Source organism: Syzygium oleosum, unplaced genomic scaffold (assembly GCF_021117445.2).
Source record: "Syzygium oleosum isolate NSW1041296 unplaced genomic scaffold, Sole_v2.1 Sole_v2.03, whole genome shotgun sequence".
NCBI classification, from domain to species: Eukaryota; Viridiplantae; Streptophyta; class Magnoliopsida; order Myrtales; family Myrtaceae; genus Syzygium; species Syzygium oleosum.
In genome coordinates this window covers 6,248,429-6,271,171 of record NW_026607487.1, presented here as the reverse complement: position 1 = coordinate 6,271,171, position 22,743 = coordinate 6,248,429, and the positions used below count along the sequence as shown (strand labels likewise).

Sequence of the window (22,743 nt, the reverse complement as noted above, 5' to 3'; positions counted from 1 at the left end):
CAGACATCATCAAGGGAAGTTATTGTCCTGTTTTCCTCCATATTGACTGTTGATGCAAAATTTTAGTCGATTGCATTAAGAGGTAAAAGTATAATGAAGTATAGCAAAGGAAGAAAAGTCTTTTTTATGTAAACTAACTCCAAGTGACCTGTGCAATGAGATTTTTGACGTTAAATTAGTACCTTAACAGAGGAATTTCGTATTTGTAAGAGGAAATAAAAATTACAAGGGTGCTCCCTCAAAGATTTGAGCAACTGAACCATTATAGCAAGGAGAAGTTTGATTTAGAGAAGGGTACTTGTACCCGGAACCGACACGGGTGGGTAGGTAGAATCGATAGCCAGAATCAATAGGTCTTCAAATCGATCATGCAGTAAAGTTTTTAATATAAAAACTGGCAAAACATTGAGACATTTGTTAAATTTTCTTGGAAATTATCTCTAAATCAAGCTAAGGGAGTGTATGCACTGTCATACTAAACTAAGGGGCAGGCTATATTTTCATATGTGCAACTGCCAATCTCCTATTGCATCACCCAGCTCTCTTGTTCCCAATTTACCATCTTCCAATCCAGTTTATGAAATTTCTTGAATCTATTCTGCATCTGGGGGTAAGCCAGAAACGTGTGAGTCAACATTTGAAGCAGGAAGGCAACTCTGCTATGTGCAAAATGCTTCTTTTCTTTATACAAGCTCTCTACATCCAACAACTTACACAAAACTTGTCAAAAACACAAGTGGGACTGCAACGGTAGGACTAAGCAGAGAGAATATGGCTCAATAATAGAAATGGCTGATAGACAATTAATTACCAGCAGCTTCAGCCTGTTTTGCCATGGTGTGAAAGGACATTGGACTTGCGCAAACTGGGTTAGAAACAATGGCAGTGGTTGCTGATTTGAAAAGGTTAACTATAGGGCTGACTCCACCATCTTGAGCTTGCATTATCTGCCCATCTGCACCTGGAATCATACCCAGCCAAGGTGCAGTCTGCATGAAGTGTGTGGTGTCTAATTCCCTCTGTTATAGATGTGATGTAGTAAGAATAAGGATATAAAATGAATGAGGCAATTCCCATAGAACTGTTGTCATAGAACATTATAAGATTCAGAAAACTAGAGGAACAACCGAGCAAGTCTTACAAGCATTTAGCATATGCATGCATAAGTACATAAAACTTTCAGCGGGACGACATTCAAATTTCAGACAAGAAAAGGTTAGAGCACTGACCAATGCTATATCAAGAAGCCCAATCCAATATAAAGCGCTTCCTATCTCTTTGATCCCACGAAGCACCTCTGCTTTAAGCTCTGATTTCTTCCCCCAGTTAAGTTGCTCTTTGATAAGCCTCATACAGCCTATATAAGAAGTCAACGAGAAAAAGGTGGATTTAGAATAACGTTACCAGAGAAACAATCTGTTTATATATTGAGTAAGAAAATTTGTGACAAAAATCACTTGAAAAACGTTGCTAATGTTATCAGTTACCTGTCACGCCACCATCAAAAGGAAGCAATCCAATTGATTTGGGCAATGCTTCTTGTAATCCCGCTATCATAGGTTCTATGGTAGTAATCTGAACATGAAAGAAATTGGAGATTAGACAAACCCAGGATAAAGATTTTACATTCTCGGAGATTATTCAAAAGATTTCCAAATTTAGCACAAAAAAAAGGCATCGATGCAAAGTAAAAAATTTGGACTTCTTCATAGCTAAGGAGAAATGACTTTGCTCAGAATTATTTCCTCAATCCCGAGTCAAGGCCAGTCAAGACGGAACATCATCTGGTTATCAAGGAATATTCTCTGTGAAGAAAATACTTAGGACTTCTTGATAGCTAAGAAGAAATTATTTTGCTCAGAATTATTTCATAAATGCTGGGTGAAGTCATTCAAGAAATGTTAAAACAAGTTACTTCTTGGAGTCTTGTGGATCTTGCACGTGTTTCACCTTTTCTCCTTCAAAAAGAAGAAAAAAATTTATACTTGAGGTACTAAGAAAATACCACTCCACATAACCATCTAAGATGGTCTACCTAACAAAACCTATAAGGAGAACAAATTGAAATGTAGTTTTTCTGATGCCAAAGATCTGAACATCTGTACTTATTCTTTTTAATAAGCTAATTAGTTTCTTGACTCTCAGATTCCCAAAGATTTGTCAAATTTTGAGCTCAAAAATTTCAGGCATATAGCAGATAGCAGAACTATGTGGTCTTTGCCAAAGGAAAACAAATGTATAGTGTGAGATTTTGGTGGGACTATTGCCAACGGTTCTAAAAGCTTAAGCTGTTAGATGAAGGCGTGGTTTAATATTTAATTATTTTAACACTCCCCCCCACGCTTAATTTGGTCTGTTTGCCTAGTACTAAGCGTGAACATATTTAATTAGAGAGGCAAATGAGGCCTCGAAAGATTTGAACTCAGGACCTTCAGCTCTGATACAATGTGAGATTTTGATGGAACCACTGCCAACTGTTCTAAAAGCTTAAGCTGTTAGATGAAGGCGTGGTTTAATATTTAATTATTCTAACATTCCACAAAGTTCCACTAAAATTCTATTTATTCCAAATCAAAGAAATTAGTTAAAGGTAATATTGCCATGTGTTACCACTGATTATCTCAATATGGATTTTCATAAAGCATAATGCATCCACAAAAGACATGAGATTTTGACTCTCTTCTCATGTAAGATTTCATTAATTATTATGATGAGACTTTACAACACCATAAAAGGTTTATGGTTCTCCTACAATCTGATTTACCAAATTCTAAATCAATTTGGTACTATTGGTTGAAACGGAAGGTTTGTTTACACAATTCAAGAATATACTTGTAGAATCTATCTCTATATTTTCCTAGAAGTCAAGCCATTTTCCCTCAAGCATAGGATGGTTAATCTTCAGGCAGCATTCCCTATTTTGTACTTTCTTTCTTCCTTTACTTATTTAATATTCATTTGCTTCGGAGGTCTAGAAGGTAATAGAGCCTTTTCCAGAGGAGCATTTGGATTTAATAACAAAGTATTTATACAGTACTTTAGAAATTTTGTCAATTTTTGGGATTTCAATTAATTTGATCTTATTTCATTTCTTAATGGTTTACTCTTTTTTTTTTGGTCAAACTTAATGGTTTACTTAAAAGCAAAAAATAAGCAAAACTAAAAGTGATGGTGGACCCAAAATACCATAGTAAAAAAGCTACAGCCACCCCAACAAATCTCCCCCCCCCCTTCCCCCAGTAAACACTCCCTTAGTTGACCATATTTAATTGATAACATCTATTCTGTTTGAAGTATTACAATACACAAATCAGAATGCGAAAAATTCCAAATTAATATAAAGAGCAGAAATATAATGTATTGACAATGTAGACCATGCGGACTCCAATTAGGAAAGAACAGATTGTTGGGGATGTTAAAACAAAAGAGAAGTAAGTATGAGATTCTAAAAGTACCTTATTTGAGATATGGTCCAGCAGTGCTCTGATGAGCCAAGGCAATGACCTTGAACCTAGAAGTTTAACCATCGAAAACATATGCGGCATACCAAAGAACCCACTGTGAAGTCGCGCAAAACTCTGATGTGCAGAATTCAAATCCTATGATGACAACAAGAAGGAATGATTACGAAGAGCAACGAACAAAGTTAAGCAACTGCTTGTATGGGCTTAAAGTCCTTCCAGTAAGCCACAATTAAATTTCCCACCAAAAAGTAATACTTTAATTTATACAACAGTATGCCAAAAATTTGGTGTTAAGTTAAAAAAAGAAGTAACTTTAAAATAGCAGATTCTAATTTTCTAAGTTTAAAGTAAAATCAACCCACTAACTTACTTGAGTACCACAGTAGAAATTGGGCTTTGCATAGGGAACAGAATGCTTTTGAACAGGAACTGATGCCACCTTTGAAGAACGGATGAATCGTTGAGTAGTATTACAAAGAATGAAGTTGGGCAAGAAATCGTTTTGCATCTCTGACCAAATCTGGAAATGGGAAAAAAATTGAAGTGAACATTTGCTAAGGACATCAATGACAAATTTGCAGCAACATCGGATCATACATTGCGTTATTGATTGGATGTTGGCAAACTATAAGGTGTGTGTGTATGCATTCATATAGACAAACTTACGTGTATGTCAAACTGTAATACCGAACCAACTTTAAAAAATCACAGGTACTTACGCACCTTATTTGATCATAACTAGCAGATAATATGACAGAGAAATCATGACAGATCATTAACTTGCAGATAAAAGAATAAGCAGTGAAAAGCTCATCTAATAGACATGTTCCTCATGTTAAACTACAGAATCTTCTTTAGAAATGCTGCCATCCTGGTTATCTTTTGATGTTCATTAATGTGTTTTAAGAGGCTATTCCAAGATCTTCGTTAATGATGTGTTATCAGATACAAACTAAGACATGACTCACCTTACTCTGGGAGATTCCATTATTCTACCCTATCCTCAACAAATGTCTGCAAATTACGTTTAACTAGTACCTGAAAATTCAAGATCTTCTAATATACGAAGTTATGGGCAAAGAATTGTAACTAGCAACTGATAACTTTCTCATATATCAATCTTGGCTTCGGGCTTTATAAATATAGCATACCCCTTCCAAAGATTTATGTGTTATGGAACTTGACCAGATAATTATTCGAGTTTAATCTTTTCACAGGATGATGAAAAGCAGTGATATGCCTTGAACCAATGGACGGATGAGATCTAATGTACTATAACTGTTTCAGAAATTACAATTTAATTATCAAAGTAGAACGTATTTTCTAGAGATAAAGCATTCATATGCCTTGAACCAATGGACAGATGAGATCTTATCTACTATAACTGTTTCAGAAATTACATATTATTTGTCAAAGTTGAATGTATTTTCTAGAGATCAAGTGACATTGCTTCTTTGGCCCAAACGAACGGATCCCTTAGGTATGATGCAAAATGGATCTTCTTCTATTGCATCAGAGAGTTCTCTATGAAAAGTACAAATCGGAGTTTGAAGAAGGGGAAAAAGGAGTCGTCGACCCGCAACAGATAGAGGAGGAAATGCATATTTGGTTGCAGTGATGGTTAAGGTTGTAATGTAACAATTATTTTGATTATGATGTTATATAGCTCTAATGGTTATTGCACTCTTTGGGTTAGGTAGCAGAATAGTAACTTCGTTTGGTTTGACATTGTGAATAGGGATAAAATATGCCATATGCCTAGCTCTCTCATCTCTAGTAGATCAACTACGTAACATTTATGTTTAAATTCTTTTGATAAGGAAAAGGGCGGAGAGAAGCAACTAGCGTTTCCTCTGGGCATGACCATAAGAGTCTCATAATTGCTGCAGAATGTTAGGATTGAGCAATAGCTACTCTTCGTGTGGACAAGACTGTCACCACAGCCACATCAACAAGCTGGGAGAACACCACCAGCATCCGTTAAAGCTGGCTCCGAGGAGAATTTTTATCATTGCTTAGACTTGACTCCCTCAACTCGGATGCATGTGGGCGCGTTTACCACCAGGCCACCCCTGCTGGTGGTTACATACTATATTATGTATAATATATAATTATGTATAACATAACTAATTATATTACCAGAACAATAGTGTTAAATTACTGTGTAGTTTTACTATTAAAATATAATTATCAAAACTAAATGGGATTCTTCATATTTATATTCTTGGATTTGATTTCGTCAAGACTGACAAGGCTCGAACCCGCAGCTTCCATCATTACAGGGTGGTTCTCTATTATATATATGACTATACCCTATTTTATATGAACATATGCAATCCAATTAAGTTTCTAACAACTACAATAGCTACAATATTATGATCAATATAATTATTAGAATATATAATAATATTTTTATTATTTATAAATAAATAATTAAGTATAATCATCAACCGCAAATATTGCATCACACAAAGATTATATTACCGGTGGAGTCAGAGGGAGAAAAGAGGAGCATCTCAGCAATAACTATTAGAGATTTGGCTGCAATAGGAATTATAACTATTAGAAGTATAAAGGGTAGAGTGGTCTTTAGAATCCTTTGGGCTTATTTTGTTTCTGGTTGCTAATGTATATATTGATCTATATTGATCTTTACTGAACAATAGAAAATAATATTTTCTCTCACATGGAATCAGAGCAAGGTTCTTAAACCTAGTCGACAGAACAGCCACTCACCGCCGTCGACCACTCGCCGGAACAGTCAGCAGTCACCACGTTTGCCTCCACCAGCGTGTCTCTCTCTAGCGCTTCCTTGTTCGTTGCCTCACGCGACTCCCATCGCCGACGCAATTCGTCGGTTGCTAGAGTCGTCGGTCACTAGATAGGCAGTCGCTGGATCTTGCACAGTCTGATCCAAACTAGCCGTGATTGAAGTGATGCGACAGCCTTGCTTCTACCTTTCGAGGATGCCTTCAGGTATTGATATTTGCTGATTACTGTGAACGAGGTGGGCTACTGTACCATCTCAAGCAACGGGTTGTCATGTCAATGGCTGTTCAGGTCATGGAGACTCTTTTATGTGGTGATATATTTTTCAATTGTGTTGGACTATTGAACTGTTGCGGTTGAGTTGCTCGAAGGATATTTTTTGCGAGAGTTTTCTTATTATTATTGGAGAATGGTTGATCCTGCGAAGAGTAACACTGTGGGCGATCCCAAGAAGAAGAATATTGTGATGACTGAGGTGATTTCCTCTTCATCCAATCGAATTACCGATAAGAAGCTTGAGGGTAGTGCTAATTTTCATCAATGGATGGAAATTGTGGAGTCAACTTTGACAGCCAGGAATTAGCATACACACTTAATTGAGCCTAAACCCAGAGACAATGCAACTTGGGATGTTGTCGATGCACGTATTCTTGGTCAAATGCTAAATTATATGGAGAGTAATATAGTTGATCTAGTAATTTAAATTGACACAGTTGAAGAACCGTGGAAATATTTGAATGCATTTTATTCTGGGCAAAATAACCTGTCACAGATATATGAGCTATCACATGAGCTTTATCGATCCGAAAGGAAGGGGCGTTCTATTACACAGTACTTTGAAGATTTTAAGAGGATGTATGAGGAGTTGAATGTTGCTCTCCCTATTTCAGCCAATGTCCAGAAAATGCACTTTCAGAGAGAACAATTGGCTATAATGGGATTCCTAGGAGGTCTCAGTCCAGACTATGAAAACATTAGGTCTCATATTCTTGGAGGAAAGACTATTGCATCACTCACAGATACGTTTGCTTGGGTTCTTCGGGTATCTCGTGAGTCTTCTCAAGACACCATACCTCTGGTAAATAGTTCAGCTCTTGTGTCCCCGTCTCAAATTGGTAGTGGTAGAAGTGATGGAGGAAACCGTGGAGGATATAATGGACGTGGTAGAGAAGGGGAAGGCCGAGGCACTAGAACAGGGAGAGGCCAAGTCCAACCACATCTTTATGGACAATCCCACATGTCTACTAATAGCTCAGGGGCCACACGGACTTGTCATTACCGTGGCAAACCTGGTCATATTCAGAAATTTTGCTACAAGTTAAATGGAAAACCAGGGCAGCAACAATAGTTTGCAAATACTGCATCTAGTACTGACTCTTTTGAAGGCAAGGTAATTGTTATGTCTGATGAGGAATTTGCTCGGTATAACCAGGTTCAGATTTCACAGCCTACTTTTTCCACTGCTACTTTGGTACAAATAGGTAATACTACTGCATGCCTTTCAGCTGCTTCTCATCCTTGGATCATTGATTTAGGGGCTTTCGATCACATGTTAGATCTTTCGAGTATATTTTCCTCTTACTCCATCTTCATCCACAGTTACCCTAACCAACGTTTCATCTACACATGTACAGGGGGTTGGCACAGTTCATCCAACTCCTTCATTATTTATCTTCCACAATTTCCATTTAACCTCATGTCTATTAGTAAATTAACCAAAAACTTTCAGTATTCAGTAACAATCTACCCTGATTCTTGTATTTTCCAGGATCTAGCTACGAAGAAGACGAATGGTAGAGGATGTGAGGCAGGGGGCTATATGTGCTTGAAGACACTCCTTCCATTGCATGTTCTAGTATTGCATCCCCATACCGGATCCATTGTCATCTTGGTCATTTTTCTCCACACAGTCTTCAGAAGTTAGAATCTAGTTTTTGGTCCCATTCTAGTTTAAAGTGTGATTTATGTCAACTTGGACAGTTACATCGAGTTAGTTACCCGCCTAGAGTCATTAAATCAGTGGCGTCCCCTTTTTTGTTAGTTCATTAAGATATTTGGGGTCCTTGTCATGTGGTTTCCAATTTGGGTTTTAGATACCTTGTTACTTTTGTTGATGACTATTCCAGAGTCACTTGGTTATATCTAATGAAAAGTCGTTCATAATTGTTTTCTGTATTTTGTGCTTATTTTTGAAATTCATACTCAGTTCGATGTGTTAAAGTTTGTGTTCTAATAACGCTAAGGAGTGCTTTTCTGCACCCTTTTCTAACTTTATGACTCAACATAGTATGATCCATGAATCTTCCTATCATGATACGCCACAACAAAATGAAATGGTGTCGTTGAAAGGAAGAATAGACATTTATTGGAAGTTACTAGGTGAATGTTGTTTGAGATGAAGGTCCTCAAAACCTTTTGGTCTGGTGCTGTCCTAACTGCATGCTATTTCATTAATCGTATGCCTTTTTCTGTTTTGCGAGGTGGTATTCCATTTTCTACTTTGTTTCCCAAAGAGTTACTGTTAGTCTTACCACCCCGTATTTTTTGTTGTCTGTTTAATTCGTGATCATCGATCTGGAGTATCAAAACTTGATCCCAAGGCCATCAAGCGTGTGTTTCTGGGTTATTCCCATACTCATAGGGGATATCGTTGCTATTCTCCATTACTGAGAAAATACTTTATACATGCCGATATTCCATTCTTTGAATCCACTCCATATCATAATGTTCCGAAAACTGTCTAAGTTGGACGAAGACTTCCACGTGACCACCATTCAGTCAACTGCTCCAGCTGTTTCACCAGTGTCTACAGGGGAACCACCTCCTCTCTATTTTTATACTCAACGTCCTCGAGTAGCTACTGCTCCCCCCTTCCTCCTGTCACTACAATGTCATCTTCACCTCTAGATCCACCGATAGCTTACCCTCCTCTTGTATATGATCTTGACGTCCCTATTGCTCATCGCAAAGGTACACGTGCTTATACCCAACATTCGATTGCAACCTTCATCTCATATTCTTTTGTGTTTACCTTCCTTTCGGTCTATTTTATCTATTGTTGAACAATATCGTGTCCCCAAGTCTATAGCTGAGGCATTGCAAAGCTCTGGCTGGATGACAGCAATGGAAGAAGAATTAAAGGCCCTACAAGTTAATCAAACCTGCTATTGGTTGTCGATGGGTGTATGCAGTGAAAGTCAATCCCAATCACAATCTGGTGTACGGGGTATGGGGTTGACTTGTTGTAAAAGGGTATGCTCAGGTGTATGGGGTTGACTATCCAAACACTTTCTCCTATTGACATACTTCTGTTCATATTTTGATCTCTTTTGCTGCCACACATAACTAGCACTTGTATCAGCTTGATGTCAAGAATGCTTTTTTGCATGGTATTCTTCATGAGGAAGTTTACATGGAGCAACCTCCGGAGTTTATTGCTCAAGAGGAGTCTAGGGGATTTGTTTGTAAATTGAAAAAGTCTTTGTGCGGTTTGAGGCAATCCCCACGGGCGTGGTTTGGAAGATTTTCTAAGGCTGCACTTTCTTTCGGACTATTTGGAAGTGGAGATGATCACTCTTTCTTTTATAAACAGTCAGGGGAAGGCAAGCTATTCTTGATTGTGCATGTTGATGATATTATTATCACAGGAGATGACTTGGTTGGTATAGTTGAACTAAAGATATATCTTCAGCAACACTTTCAAACTAAGGACTTAGGAAAGTTGAAGTATTTCCTAGGAATTGACGTGGCACAGTCACCGAAAGGAATTATTTTGTCATTTGTCACAGCGAAAATATGTCCTGGATTTGCTCACCGAGACAGGTATATTGGGATCAAGACTCTTGATTCATCCATGGAACAAAGGGTTAAACCGGTTGATGAGGGAAGAAATATTCTTGATAATCCTGAGAGATATACAAGGCTGGTAGTTAAGTTGAATTATCTCACAATTACTCGACCATACATTGCCTTTCCAGTTAGTGTGGTAAGCCAGTTTCTGAAGTACATCTCATTGGGATGCGATCATTCGAATTTTGAGGTACTCAAAGAAGGCTCCAGGGAAAGGAATTGTTCACCAAAACCATGGTCAAACAGAGTTGAAGGATAATCTGATGCTGATTGGACAGGGTCTCTAGATGATGGGAGATCAACCACTGGCTATTGTACCTTGGTTGGAGGAAATCTGGTGTCATGGAAGACTAAAAAACATAGTGTTGTCGCCCGCTCTAGTGTTGAGTCAGAATATAGAGCCATGACACAAGTGACATGTGAATTAGTGTGGAATCAGCAGTTATTAACTAAGTTAGGCTTGAAAGCTTCAATGTCTATGGCTCTATGGTGGGATAATAAAGCTGCAGTGCATATCGCTTCCAACCCTATGTTTCATGAAAGAATAAAACACATTGAGGTTGACCGTCATTTTATTCGAGAGAAGTTGCAAAGTAGAGTGATCCTTCATAGTCACATTCGAACCAATGAACAACTTGTAGACATCTTTACTAAACCTCTGGTTAGTGGGAGGATAGAATATATTTGGAACAAGCTGGGAATGATTAATATCTATGCTCTAGCTTGAGGGGGAGTGTTAGAAGTATAAAGGTAAAGTGGTCTTTAGGACCCTTGGGGCTTATTTTGTTTCTAATTACTAATTTGTTTCTGATTACTAATGTATATACTGATCTTTACTGAATAATAGAAAGTAATTTTTCCTCTCACAATAACTTTGGCCATAATAAGGATTACAACACACTCACTGTTGTTCAAAGCAAACATCTTAATGTGATAGATCGAAAATAGACTTGCAATGTCATATTTACAATGACAACCAAACATGCTTAAGTTTAATTAGCAAATAGTACGTTGGAGATGGCAAAGTAGAAAAAGCATTTAACAACTACAATAACTACAATATTATGATCAATATGATGATTAATTGATTAATATATGTTAGAAAGTTCAACCCAAAAACTTAAGTTGATAGGTGGAGGGAGATCACATGAATAGGACCTGTTGTCAAGCGATATGACACAATACTTCAATACCCCTCTCACGTGCAAGCCGGATTATGAGTGGCACGTGGAATTTTGACTATACACAATCATGTGGAATTTTGACCACGCACATTTGCAAAAAGGATAACACTAGCTCCAATGCCATGTTAGAAACTCCAATCCAAAAGCATAAGCTCATAGGTGGAGGGAGACCACGTCTCTTTAGGAACCGTTGTCAAGCAACTTGGGACAATACTTTAACAATATATATAATACTATTATTCTTATTTACAAATAAATAATTCAGTTATTGTTGAGCTGTGAATAGCCAGATTATCCGGCTGTAAATATGTAGGAAACCTGACTGATTGTTAGGAGTAGGGTTTTCCTATTTAGGAAGTTTTTTGATTATGGTAAAATCCCACATATCGTGGGATTGCAACTGTTCTCCTATATAGGCTTTGTTTCCTATTTTGTTTGTTAGGATTTCTGTGTATTAGCCTATATATATAACACTGTAAAGTAGCAGAATGTGAGAATGAGAATAAGAATTTCTCTCCATCTAAAAATCCACAGTTATGATTAAGTATAACTGTATACCAAAATAGTAGTATATTACGTCAGGCAACATAGCTATTACATGGGGTAATAGGAATTATAACTTTGGCCATAATAAGGATTACAACACACTCACTATTATTCAAAGTAAACATCTTAATGTGATAGACCGAAAATAGATTTGCAATGTTAATTTACAACAACAGCAGAACATGCTTAAGTTTAATTAGCAAATACTACGTTGGATATGGCAAAGCAGAAAAAGAATATTAAACAATCTCAATTGGCAAGAATAATAGGAGTTACCGCACGTCAGAGTTAATAGCATCCTAGGGCACACTTGTTCGACGATAAAAAAATATAACAATGAAGGAAGAGATTCAACCTGAGAGGCAAGTCGACTTGAATATGAAACAAGTGATATGTTCTCTAGCATCTCGTTCATCATTAGATCAAATGAGTCTATCGAGATATCCTTTGATATCAATTCATGTGCATGCTTCAAGACGTCCAGCAACTTATCCAACTCCTGAAATAAGAGAAAATAATGGAGGTAATGATGAAAACTCTGAGGATCTCCCTAATTTGGAAACTTGATTGACAAGAGCAAGAAAAGAACTTTACCACTATTGCACATAAATCTTGGGACTCAAAACGATCAAACAAAAACTCGAGATTCTCTCTGAAAACTTTGTTCAGCCTTTCCGTAATCAGACTTCTCAAGTCAACGGTCCTTCCAAGCAACTATACATGGGAGCAGAGAGGGAGAGAGAGAAGCAGGAAGAAATTTCAAAAAGTAAATAATTGTTATTTTGAGAGACAAAAAGAGGAAAGAAACATATGGACATGACAAAATAAGTACACCTATATTTAAGTGCATGAATGGGGTGTTTTTTGATTTTTCAATATATCCAATTGCAAGAGGAATTATTCACCTCACACAGGATATATTAATTTTTGAACTTGTAGGACAGACCACATACACATCATGTGAATCACATTAAAAATATCCAAGGTTTTGTTCCCTGGGTGATGCAAATGAAAGGATAAAAAGACCATTCTCGTGGGGGTCAAACAGTGCTCGAGGTAGAGATTTTCTAACTTGCAGCATAATAGAGGTGCGTTTTCCGTCTATTTTCATTTCATACAATCTCAGCATGTCTAATTCATCCAATATTGTAGAACCCAGACCAAGAAAAGAATATGCCGTGTCCTGCCCATTTTCGAATGACCTTTACATAGAAAATGCACAGGATAATGCAATGATGGAGCTTGCTCGTTTACTGAACTGGAAGCACCAGTTAAGGTATAGATTTAGTACGAGAATTGGTAGTTCGGTACTGGGCATAAGAACCTCATATAAATCCAGGACAAATCTAGTAACTGGCTCTTTTGAATGACTGGCAGCACACGTCATTTCCACAACAAGAAGGAAAAAAGATGCAGAGCACATGATAATGACATTCGAATGAGACTGACCTTTACTCTTGTCATCTTTAGTAATGTTGTAAACCTCATAGGCTGGACGGAAAATTTTTCTCCATTATCCAAGGCAAAGAGAAATGATGGATCAAGTAGCTCGCTACAAGATTTGACTTCAGTGAAGAATAGTAAAGAATTTGTATTTGAGTAATCAAGATAGAGACCACATTGCTTACCTTGCTGCCCAACTCTTGTAATATGTGAAAATACTCTCACAAAGCTTTGACACGAATATATCAAAACAATGGTCCACCTGTAAAAGGAGAAATTGAGCAAAAGCAAAACATAGCCGGATGAAGCAAATAAGCGATCAGTGTCATCAATTTTACATATGACAATATAGTTGCAACCTTGGTGACCCAAGGCTTATGTTGCCTGATGGGCCTGAACTAGTTATGGACACTGGCTTCAGAAATGAGGGCATTCTCAATAACAAAAAGTTTCGTCAAACATATACTTGTTCTTAAATTCTTGACAAATGTATGAATCAGCAACTAGGAAATAGCACAACAGAGGATAGACTGAGCAACAAGGAGATGAGAAAACTCTCATTCAACTTGACCGTTCATATAAGACGGCAAGAAAGAACGTTTACCTGCAGATATTAAAGACAGAGAATTGCTTCAACTGTTATAATACCTATCTTGACATCCGCCTTTTGCAGTATATTACCCTCAGTAATTTCTAGATTTTTGAGGTTTAGCAGTTCCATGTATCATGCACATTTTTCAGTCCTCTCAATCCATGCATAATCTTGGTTAGTCATGCATAAAGGAAGGCTATAATAGGAAACTTTTGCTTCACATTCCATTATGTAGTACTTTCTTTAAGCTGTCCTTTATTCTCTGCTAATTGTGATCATGACTCTCTTGTTCTATTGGTGCAATGCATATTGTACCTAACCATTGTCTGTACGTAATGCTAAAGGTATGGCCGTCTATTTTACAAGGTTTTTTTTTTCTTTTGATACTAATAAAAGCACTGCAAGGTGCGGCCATGATAACATTTGCCAGCAATAGTGGCAAACTTTTAAAGTAATCACTTCCATCAAGGAAGTGTAAATTGCATAATAACACTGATGGAATGTTCTTTAAGCAATTATCGGTTGTACTAAAGCTCCTACAGAACAGTATAAGCTTTCAAATTCAAGTATGGGAAGTTCTCCAAGCCATAGTAGCTCAATTCTTACAGTGGGGAAAGCAGTTCATAAGACATGAAAGAGATTGCATGTTCCAAGAACACACGAATTTTCTTCAGCACATGTATCAGTTTACAAAAAGATTACAAACTATATCTACCCTCCTGAAGCAATGTGATTCTAAGGTGCAGTTTTGATAGGTCAAGTGGCTGCAAGAAAGATTTTTAATTTCTGTGCTTATTCTATTATGTCAGTCTAAGCTGCATAAGGGTCAAGACAAACAGGCAATATGGAAAGTTGAATTAGCTAAGGACATAGCTGAACCAATTTTAGTTCTACCAAATCAAGACAAATTCCCTCTTCCTTTCTAAACTTTTTTCAAACCCTAAAATAACAGTAATCTTAAATTGTCTCTCTATGGCATGACATACTGATTGGTAACCATTTGATTGTCACAATACGAAAACAAAAATGTGAAAAACCTTGGTATTTGAAGCTGCTTGACAGATTCAAAGCTTACATAAATCCTATAATGCTGCTATGGAAGACAATCCAAACACTCAAGCATAAATTAGTGAACGAATGCCACAGCTTCACAGTTCGAGATCAAGAAGTCAACACACCTCAGCTTCAATTTCATCATAGAGGAACCGTTGTTTCAAGACAACCAATGCCTGCTGAGCTGAATCATTATAGATGTCCAAAGGCATCAGGACACTTTCAAGAAGTCCAGAATTGTGAGACTCTAATACGTGATCCACCAGCATCCAGGGAAGAGAGCATTCAATAGGAAACTGCAAAAGCAAAAAGACATAAGGAATTGGTGCAGAGGATAGCAGAATGAGAAACAAGGGATGGTTAAAGTCGGAACATAAAAACGTCTTCATGGAGAAGATCTATCTTTGCAATGTACTGCATGCTTTGTTTTCCATGAAGCATTTCAAAATAGCATTACTTATAGTGATGTACATTAATTTGATGCCTATTTTGTTACCATATAGAAATGAGGAAAGACAGAATTAGTCTTTCCATTTACTTAGCCAATTTTCTCCCACTATAACAACTATGGGTAAATAATTCTTGAAGTAATATCATTAGATAGTTTGCTCTGACCACAGTATCCTACCAATGTAAAGAGCAATGCAAAACAATCTGAAAAATCTGGTCCAACATATGTGGAACAACCGCTGTAATTTGAAGCAGGGACATGCCCACTTTCCACTGGAATTATTCGGATTGCTTTGGCCGAGCAATTGCAGCTCATCTGTAATTATTTTTTATTAAAGCTACTGAAAATCCATGCATATAAATGTCTCTCTACGCAAGTATGTCTTTGCACCTACGCATGTATTTATCGTGACTCCAGGTATATTATTGAATCAATGACATATTTACAGATCTTGTCCACTATATTTCGAACAGTGGTCCCCTAGGCAAACTGTGTCAATACTTTAGGCAGCCACTTTAACACAGTCCTAGCTTTAAAGTAATTATATTAGAAACAAGATGTAAATAAACTGATATCAATTCATTCTAAAATAGCACATATTGTGTCAGCAAATGTTGCACGTTAGACAGGAACCTCACAGTTGATCTACCAATCATCCATCAAAAGAATACTAGCATGTGAAAATTATATTCTGTTTCAATTTCCTCTGCTTGTCTTTTCATTAAAGAGGCTGCTGAATTGCAAGGGACCTTTCCTTTCTTTTATATGTTAATCACATTCAAGATGAAATTGAACCCTAGTTCTTTACCAACTAAGCAAGTAGGTACCTATTTAAGTAATATTTTTTTTCAGTAACAATAAGTATCACTAGATATCTAAAGCTCAGGAATAACTAACAAACTTGCTCAGTTTCCTTTATAACTTAGGCAGTCCTTTGATTAATGATTCCAATCGAGATAGAAGATTCTCTTGACAGTTTCAGCCATTCGGTGTTCAGTCTGGTTACAAGTACTCTCTAGCTTGACATATAATAAAAGGTGCCTAGATTGGGTTTTATTTGAGAACCAAGTAACAATAATTAAGCCTTTGCTCGGTGAGCGAAGTTGGCTTGATGGATCCTTCTACGACATTGCACCTTATCCATTACTAGTCTATTCACCCCAATTTCCAGTTAACAAAAAGTTTCCCAAATACAAAATAATGTAGTCAATGAAGCGACAAAAGTACCATCATACAATAAAATCGATAAAAAGTTCATTCCACTCCAAATCCAACAATGTCTGGAAAACTCCCGCTGCTGTCAAACTCTCAAGCCAGAACTAGAAAGATCTTTGTATTATACGTAAGGGCCTACATGCAAACTTCCACTTTTTATGCATTTGTCAAAGGAGTTATAGGTAAAGACTGATGGAGATCCAAGGTAAGACTCTTGTGAGAATTTGAATTATGTTAACCATCTATCTAACAAGAAAGCAGAGTAAAAGTCTGAGAGAGAGAGAGGGGAGAGTTAGAGTAGGACAGACCAAGAAAAAAACATCTATTTTAACAAATTCAAGTTTTAATTTTTTTTTCTGAAGAGTTTCATAAGTACATCCACCTCACAAAACCAAAAAAAAGTCAATAAAAGACTCATGTCCATATTTGACTGCACTCATAATTCCCATGTTCAAGAATCCAGTTAATTACTGGTAGAATCCAGGAATAGATGTGAAGAGATGATGGAGCAACTTCTTCTCTTAAGCAAACTGACAAAATGATGTAAAAAGTCTGGCCTCTGGTTCCTAACAGATAAATTACAACTAATACACTAGGTCAACTGCTCATGTGACAATGGTACTAGAAACGTCTCGTTTCAAGATATTTAGGGAGCCGTTTCTCTGTATCTTCCGGAGATAAATACAGGACTCTGCAGGCATCAAATCTTGTATTTGAAGTCAGAATATTACAATATTTGTTTCAAAATTGTAAAGTTGATCTTCTGACACAGAGTTCATAGAAACCATGATTGCAACAAAGTTTTTCTTGATCAATAAATAGTTGCTATTTGCAGGGACTGTCTTCATTATAAGGCATGTAGTGCGACCTTCTTGACCAACTCTGAGAGCATAAACATCCAACCAAGAAAAGACAAAGCAAGTTCTCACAACTCATGACCCAAAAACAATCCCCTGATCTCAGATTTCACCGTCGGTTCCCTATCAGAGATGCACAAGGATGATATTCTAGTGTGAGAATGCACGAGAAATATGTTCCAGTGTCCACAAGTTGTCACTTTACCTGAATAACACGAGAAGACTCCAAGTAAAACTCTCTAAACCAGAGAAAACCAAGATCACTCAGAGTCACCAATGTCGCTGCAGCACAACAATAATAAGTTAAATTTGTCCAAATGCTTCCTGTGAATTGTTTACAGCAATACAAGTAGACAATTATTGCTGATAACTGTTAAATAAAGTTGATTTGTCCAAAGAAATACTGACATGTCCATAAGTGAATGAAATCACACAAATGTCATCAATAGAGCTAGGGAATCCAAAAAATGAAACGGTTAACAGAGGGGAAAAAGGAACGATCAACAAAGGACATTCATTTCCTTCTGTCTTCTTCTAACCAACTACCTTTGATGGAAGCAATAATCAGTGGTTATGGCTTGCCCACACCGGAAGCGCAATTAGAAATCTTATTGTGAAATTAGAAAGCCAGTTAAGGGTCAAAATTTGGATTACACATTGACCATGCGATTGATGTGGTTATCCAAACAACAGCAACAACCGTTATAATAAAAATGATATTAGAAAGAAAGAGGAAAACAATGTGGTTATTACATTTGCATGAGATAAATACTCCGGACCAAGAGGCATTCTCTATCCTATAGAAGCATTAGTTTCTCACCTAGCAAGTATAAAATTCTACTTCGGCCAAAGAAATAAAGTGTATAGCTCTACCACTAATGCAGCTTCTCCTTTCACAATACTGATCCACTTCATCCGCTAGTGAAACTGTGGGATGCTGGTTGTTGAGATCAGTGATATAATTTTAGGGAAGGTAAAGTTGAAGTTAGTGAGACAGTCTTCTAGTCTGCATTAAACTCCTCTTATACACTATTAGAATAATTAAATATTAAACAACACCTTCATCTAACAGCTTAAGCTTTTGAGTTGGACTTTCTAACATGGTATCAAAGCCAGTCTATCCCTTTCGTGAACGTGTCTCCACCCCCCATTAGTCAAATTCCACGTGCCGTGGTCAAAATTCCACGGGCAGCTCGTAATCCGGTCTGCACATGAGAGGGGTGTTGAAGTATTTTCCCACATCGCTTGATAATGGGTTCTAAATGCTCTTAATATCCATGTGGTCTCCCTCCACCTAACAGCTTAAGCTTTTAGAACAGTTGACAGTGATCCCACCAAAATCTCACATCAAAGCAGAAGGTCCTGAGTTCAAATCTGTCTAGGCCAAATTTGCCTCCCCAATGAAATATATCCATGCTTAGTACTAGGCAAAAAGATCAGACTAAGCGTGAGGTGAAGTGTTAGAATAATTAAATTGTTGAAGTATTATCCCACATCGATTGACAACAGGTCATGTGTCCACAGTTAGTACTAGGCAAAAAGACCAGACTAAGAGTGAGGGGAGTATTAGAATAATTGAGTTGTTGAAGTATCATCCTACATCAATTGACATCGGATCATAACTGCTCTTTATATTCATGTGGTCTACTCTACCTATTAGCTTAAACTTTCTAACATAAATATTAAACCACGCCTTCATTTAGAAGCTTAAGCTTTTATGTTGGACTTTCTAACATACACTATTTTCACAAAGTGACAAATGCCCTATAGTTTGACATATTAGAATGCGTGGGATTATAGCAAAGTAAGATGCACTAAAGAGGAAAGGAGAAAAGACAAAAAGATCTTGAGCACATCAAATTGTAGATGAAATGCATGAGCTCTAATACAGTCCAATCGAACCAGCAATTGAACTGTTTGTCTAAAAATAGTACTAAAACAAGAAAACCGAAACATATGTTTGCGGCTCGCTTTGGAACCAATGGTGTATTCCATTTTAGGCAAATATAATTCATCTTCTCACCTCCTATTTTTTCTGACCTCTGGTCAAGAATGGAATATATTGAACAGCAACATGAGTAAATGGATATATCATCAAGGCTTTAGTCTGAACAACTTAATAACTAAAACAATTTAATTATCTTATTTGGTATCTGGATGACATTTTATCATTTTAACAAGTCAAAAGAATATTTTCCATATTATATTTCACATTTGTTAATATTTAGCATCTACATTTTAGAAAAGTTAAAGCTACGTGATCAAATTAGCATACAACATATCTTTCAAGATTCTGGAGGAAACTATTTAATTGTACTAAACAAAAGAGACTTTTTTCTCAAGGCTAAAGTTTCAGAAAACATTATACAACTTTTTGTTGTTTATATAAACAATGTATAGACAAATTTAGATTCTTTACGTGATTATTTTCAACTTATTTAAATTATTTAAACGATTGTGCAATATTTATTGTCTAAAAAACCATACATAGATAGTCTCTCTCTCTCTCTCTCTCTCTCTCTCTAGATATATATATATATATCAACAGTGAATTGTGTTCATTTCAAAATTGAAAAACAGAATTGATCTGCCCATTACTCATGACAGCATGTGCTTCTTAGCAACTTTATAGAGGTAAAGTTGAAGTTAGTGAGACAGTCTTCCAGTCTGCATTGAACACCTCTTAAGGCATTACGTTTCCCAAAGTGACGGTCCATAGCTTGAAACAATAAATTGCGAGGGATTATAGGAAAGTAAAATACATTAAAAAGACATGCTGAAAATAGGAGACAACAGATCTTGAGCACATCTATCTGGATGAAATGAATAAGCTCTGATACAATGCGATTGAAGCCGCAATTAAACTGGTAGAATTGCCAGCCAGATCATTGATTAGTTCTTTTACCATCAGATTATTAAAATGTTGACAACCATGAACAAAAATCAAGCACAAAGCCTACAAGATGAAATGGTACCTGTATAGTCCAATATATGCAGGAAAAAGCTAAGCTTGTAAAAAAATGTCTCCAACTGTTTCATGTCATTGACAGGGATCTCAGAACCACTGTTACCAAAGAGTCCCCCAGGCTTCCTAAGATTACCACCAGAAACAACCTCATAGATTAAGAATTGCAGGCAATGGACCTGAAAAACGTGACATCGGGAAATTAGAAAACTCATCCTCTACCAACTGCATATACAAGCAGCAAATTGATTAATGACCCATCTAATACCATTTAACAGTGGTTTAATGCACACTACACAACCCAGTGCACGTTTCTCAAGTGGATTCATACCTGTAACCCTAAGCTACTACTGAGCTTTACAGAACATTGTAAGGTTCAGCGCAAAGTGTCTTCGCACATGGCAGCATAAGATAGATACAGACATAAACGCATGCATGCAGATACACACATGTGCAAATATAAAGAATACAAAGCAGAAAGTATACATGACATGCTGAAACATAAAGAAAGAGAATATAGTAACTCAAATAAATCAATATATATAACTGCAAAAGCTGAAAAAATGGGACAAAGGAATAACCACCAAATTAATAATACAAATGGAGAAAGATTAAAGCTTTAGAAAAACCTGAGAAGCCGTTGGTGCCACTGGCCTTGGACAGAAAAAGTTCCCTTTGCTTTCTTCACCTCCAGGCTGTAGCGATTGTAAGTCTGGCTCGGACTTGCTTGTGTTTGCCATCCAGTCTGCTGAAAGAGTTCGCATGTCTGAGAGAATCCTATCAAATAAAAATTAGACAAAATAAAGGATGAGAACAGAAGGATATTTCAGCAAAGCATAAATAAGAACCTTATATAATCGAGCAAAATAACAATTTCACAAGTCATCTAGGAATACATATGACAACATAGTGATGTCATAAAGGATGACATCAAAAAGTTACGGAAATACTGATAGCTGAGCTTTTGACAACTTGTCCAATTTCCATGACCACAGTAACCTCTATGTTTGTTTCAAAGCTCTACACATATTTGTATATTTTGTTCACAGATGATATGCTTTCTACTCGGGGTATGAAATAAAAATTAAGACATCGATACTATATTGCACACTCAGCCAACCAATCCTTTGAAACTTCCATATTTTCCTGTTTATCAATTGACCATACGGACATTTCTCAGAGAAACTATAAAATTGTCTAATACAAATCAACCTCCCTTCCCATATAGACATGGAAAAGCTAGCCTTGATTAGCTTGGCAAATTACGGGGAGAAAAGGAAATCACAAGCAAATAGAAGCATCTCTTATTCAAAAGTAAAAAAACTCGAAATTTCCTTATGTCCATGCACTTAACAAGCCTGAGGAGCAAAATTTTCCCAAAAGTACCAATCAAGAACTCCTCAAATGTTCACCTTGATAGGTCCTTCTTCTTTCGAAATGTTGTTCGCAACATGGTGGCTAGAGTGTTCTGCACGAAATCTTGTACCTCGGCATGTATGGTTTCCCATAAAGCATCAGCTACCAATGTATCACATCTTTGCATCATCGCAGCAGTGCTCTTTATGTAGCTAACAAGTTCAACCAGAGCTTTTCTTTCCTCTGCACTATAATTATACCGAACTACCTGCAATGTAATTCCAGATATGCACTATCATGAAGCAATATGTTTACAGTTTATCATCACTCTCAGCTGCATAAGTTAACAGTGACCAAAAGTTAAAGCTAAACAGGTCAAGGTCCAAGACTAGGCTGTTCTCAACTTTAGAAGAGCCTCGAAGAAAAATTAACACTATCAAGGTTGAACACACCCAGCAGCTGGATCAACTTGGTTTGGTTCTTTACAAAACTAGCATCAACTCAACAAAAGGTTATTTTCCTACTATGTGACTGAAACAGGAAAGTGCCACTAGAACGGACAAATGGAAGGGTAACTTCACCTTGATGATGAGAATCTGATTTGATACTGTTATCCAGCTGGAAAAGGAGGTTGACAATTTGTTGACTTAATAAAATAGTCGGCTTGAGACATGCTGTACATTTTTTTAGTATATCGCTAGGTAGATTTGGCACACAGGGTTTAATTAACATTGATGAATCTCTCATCTTCATGATTTTTTTTTTCTGAACGCTTCAGTTTGTTCATGGGTTGAAGTCTTGTGGCCCTCCTTAACGAAATTTTAATTTTAGTGATCAAATAGAAGAAAAGTTAGCTGGACAAGGCTTTATACATTCAGCCGCAAGTGAAGCCAATAGTCTCCTACCCACTGACCAATATTAGCAGCTATCTCTGCAGAGAAGGGAGCAAATAAAACAAAATGCAGACTAACAGGAACTCCATAATAATGATAATGCTCC

General features: G+C 36.9%; 1 protein-coding gene across 1 annotated transcript in view; it reads right to left on the bottom strand.

The window, feature by feature from the left end:
- Positions 1-22,743, bottom strand: part of LOC115692627 (protein PIR) — a 32,015-nt gene that overhangs the window by 1,774 nt on the left and 7,498 nt on the right. Inside the window, exons 14-27 of the mRNA XM_056309359.1 lie at positions 21,801-22,012; positions 21,018-21,165; positions 20,399-20,567; positions 17,629-17,705; positions 15,026-15,196; positions 13,441-13,517; positions 13,262-13,364; positions 12,407-12,526; positions 12,168-12,311; positions 3,835-3,984; positions 3,456-3,599; positions 1,488-1,575; positions 1,230-1,357; positions 812-1,019 (exon numbers count right to left, since the gene is read on the bottom strand). Of these exons, the coding sequence (XP_056165334.1) occupies positions 812-1,019; positions 1,230-1,357; positions 1,488-1,575; positions 3,456-3,599; positions 3,835-3,984; positions 12,168-12,311; positions 12,407-12,526; positions 13,262-13,364; positions 13,441-13,517; positions 15,026-15,196; positions 17,629-17,705; positions 20,399-20,567; positions 21,018-21,165; positions 21,801-22,012 (1,939 nt within the window). The remainder of the gene's footprint in view (positions 1-811; positions 1,020-1,229; positions 1,358-1,487; positions 1,576-3,455; positions 3,600-3,834; positions 3,985-12,167; positions 12,312-12,406; positions 12,527-13,261; positions 13,365-13,440; positions 13,518-15,025; positions 15,197-17,628; positions 17,706-20,398; positions 20,568-21,017; positions 21,166-21,800; positions 22,013-22,743) is intronic.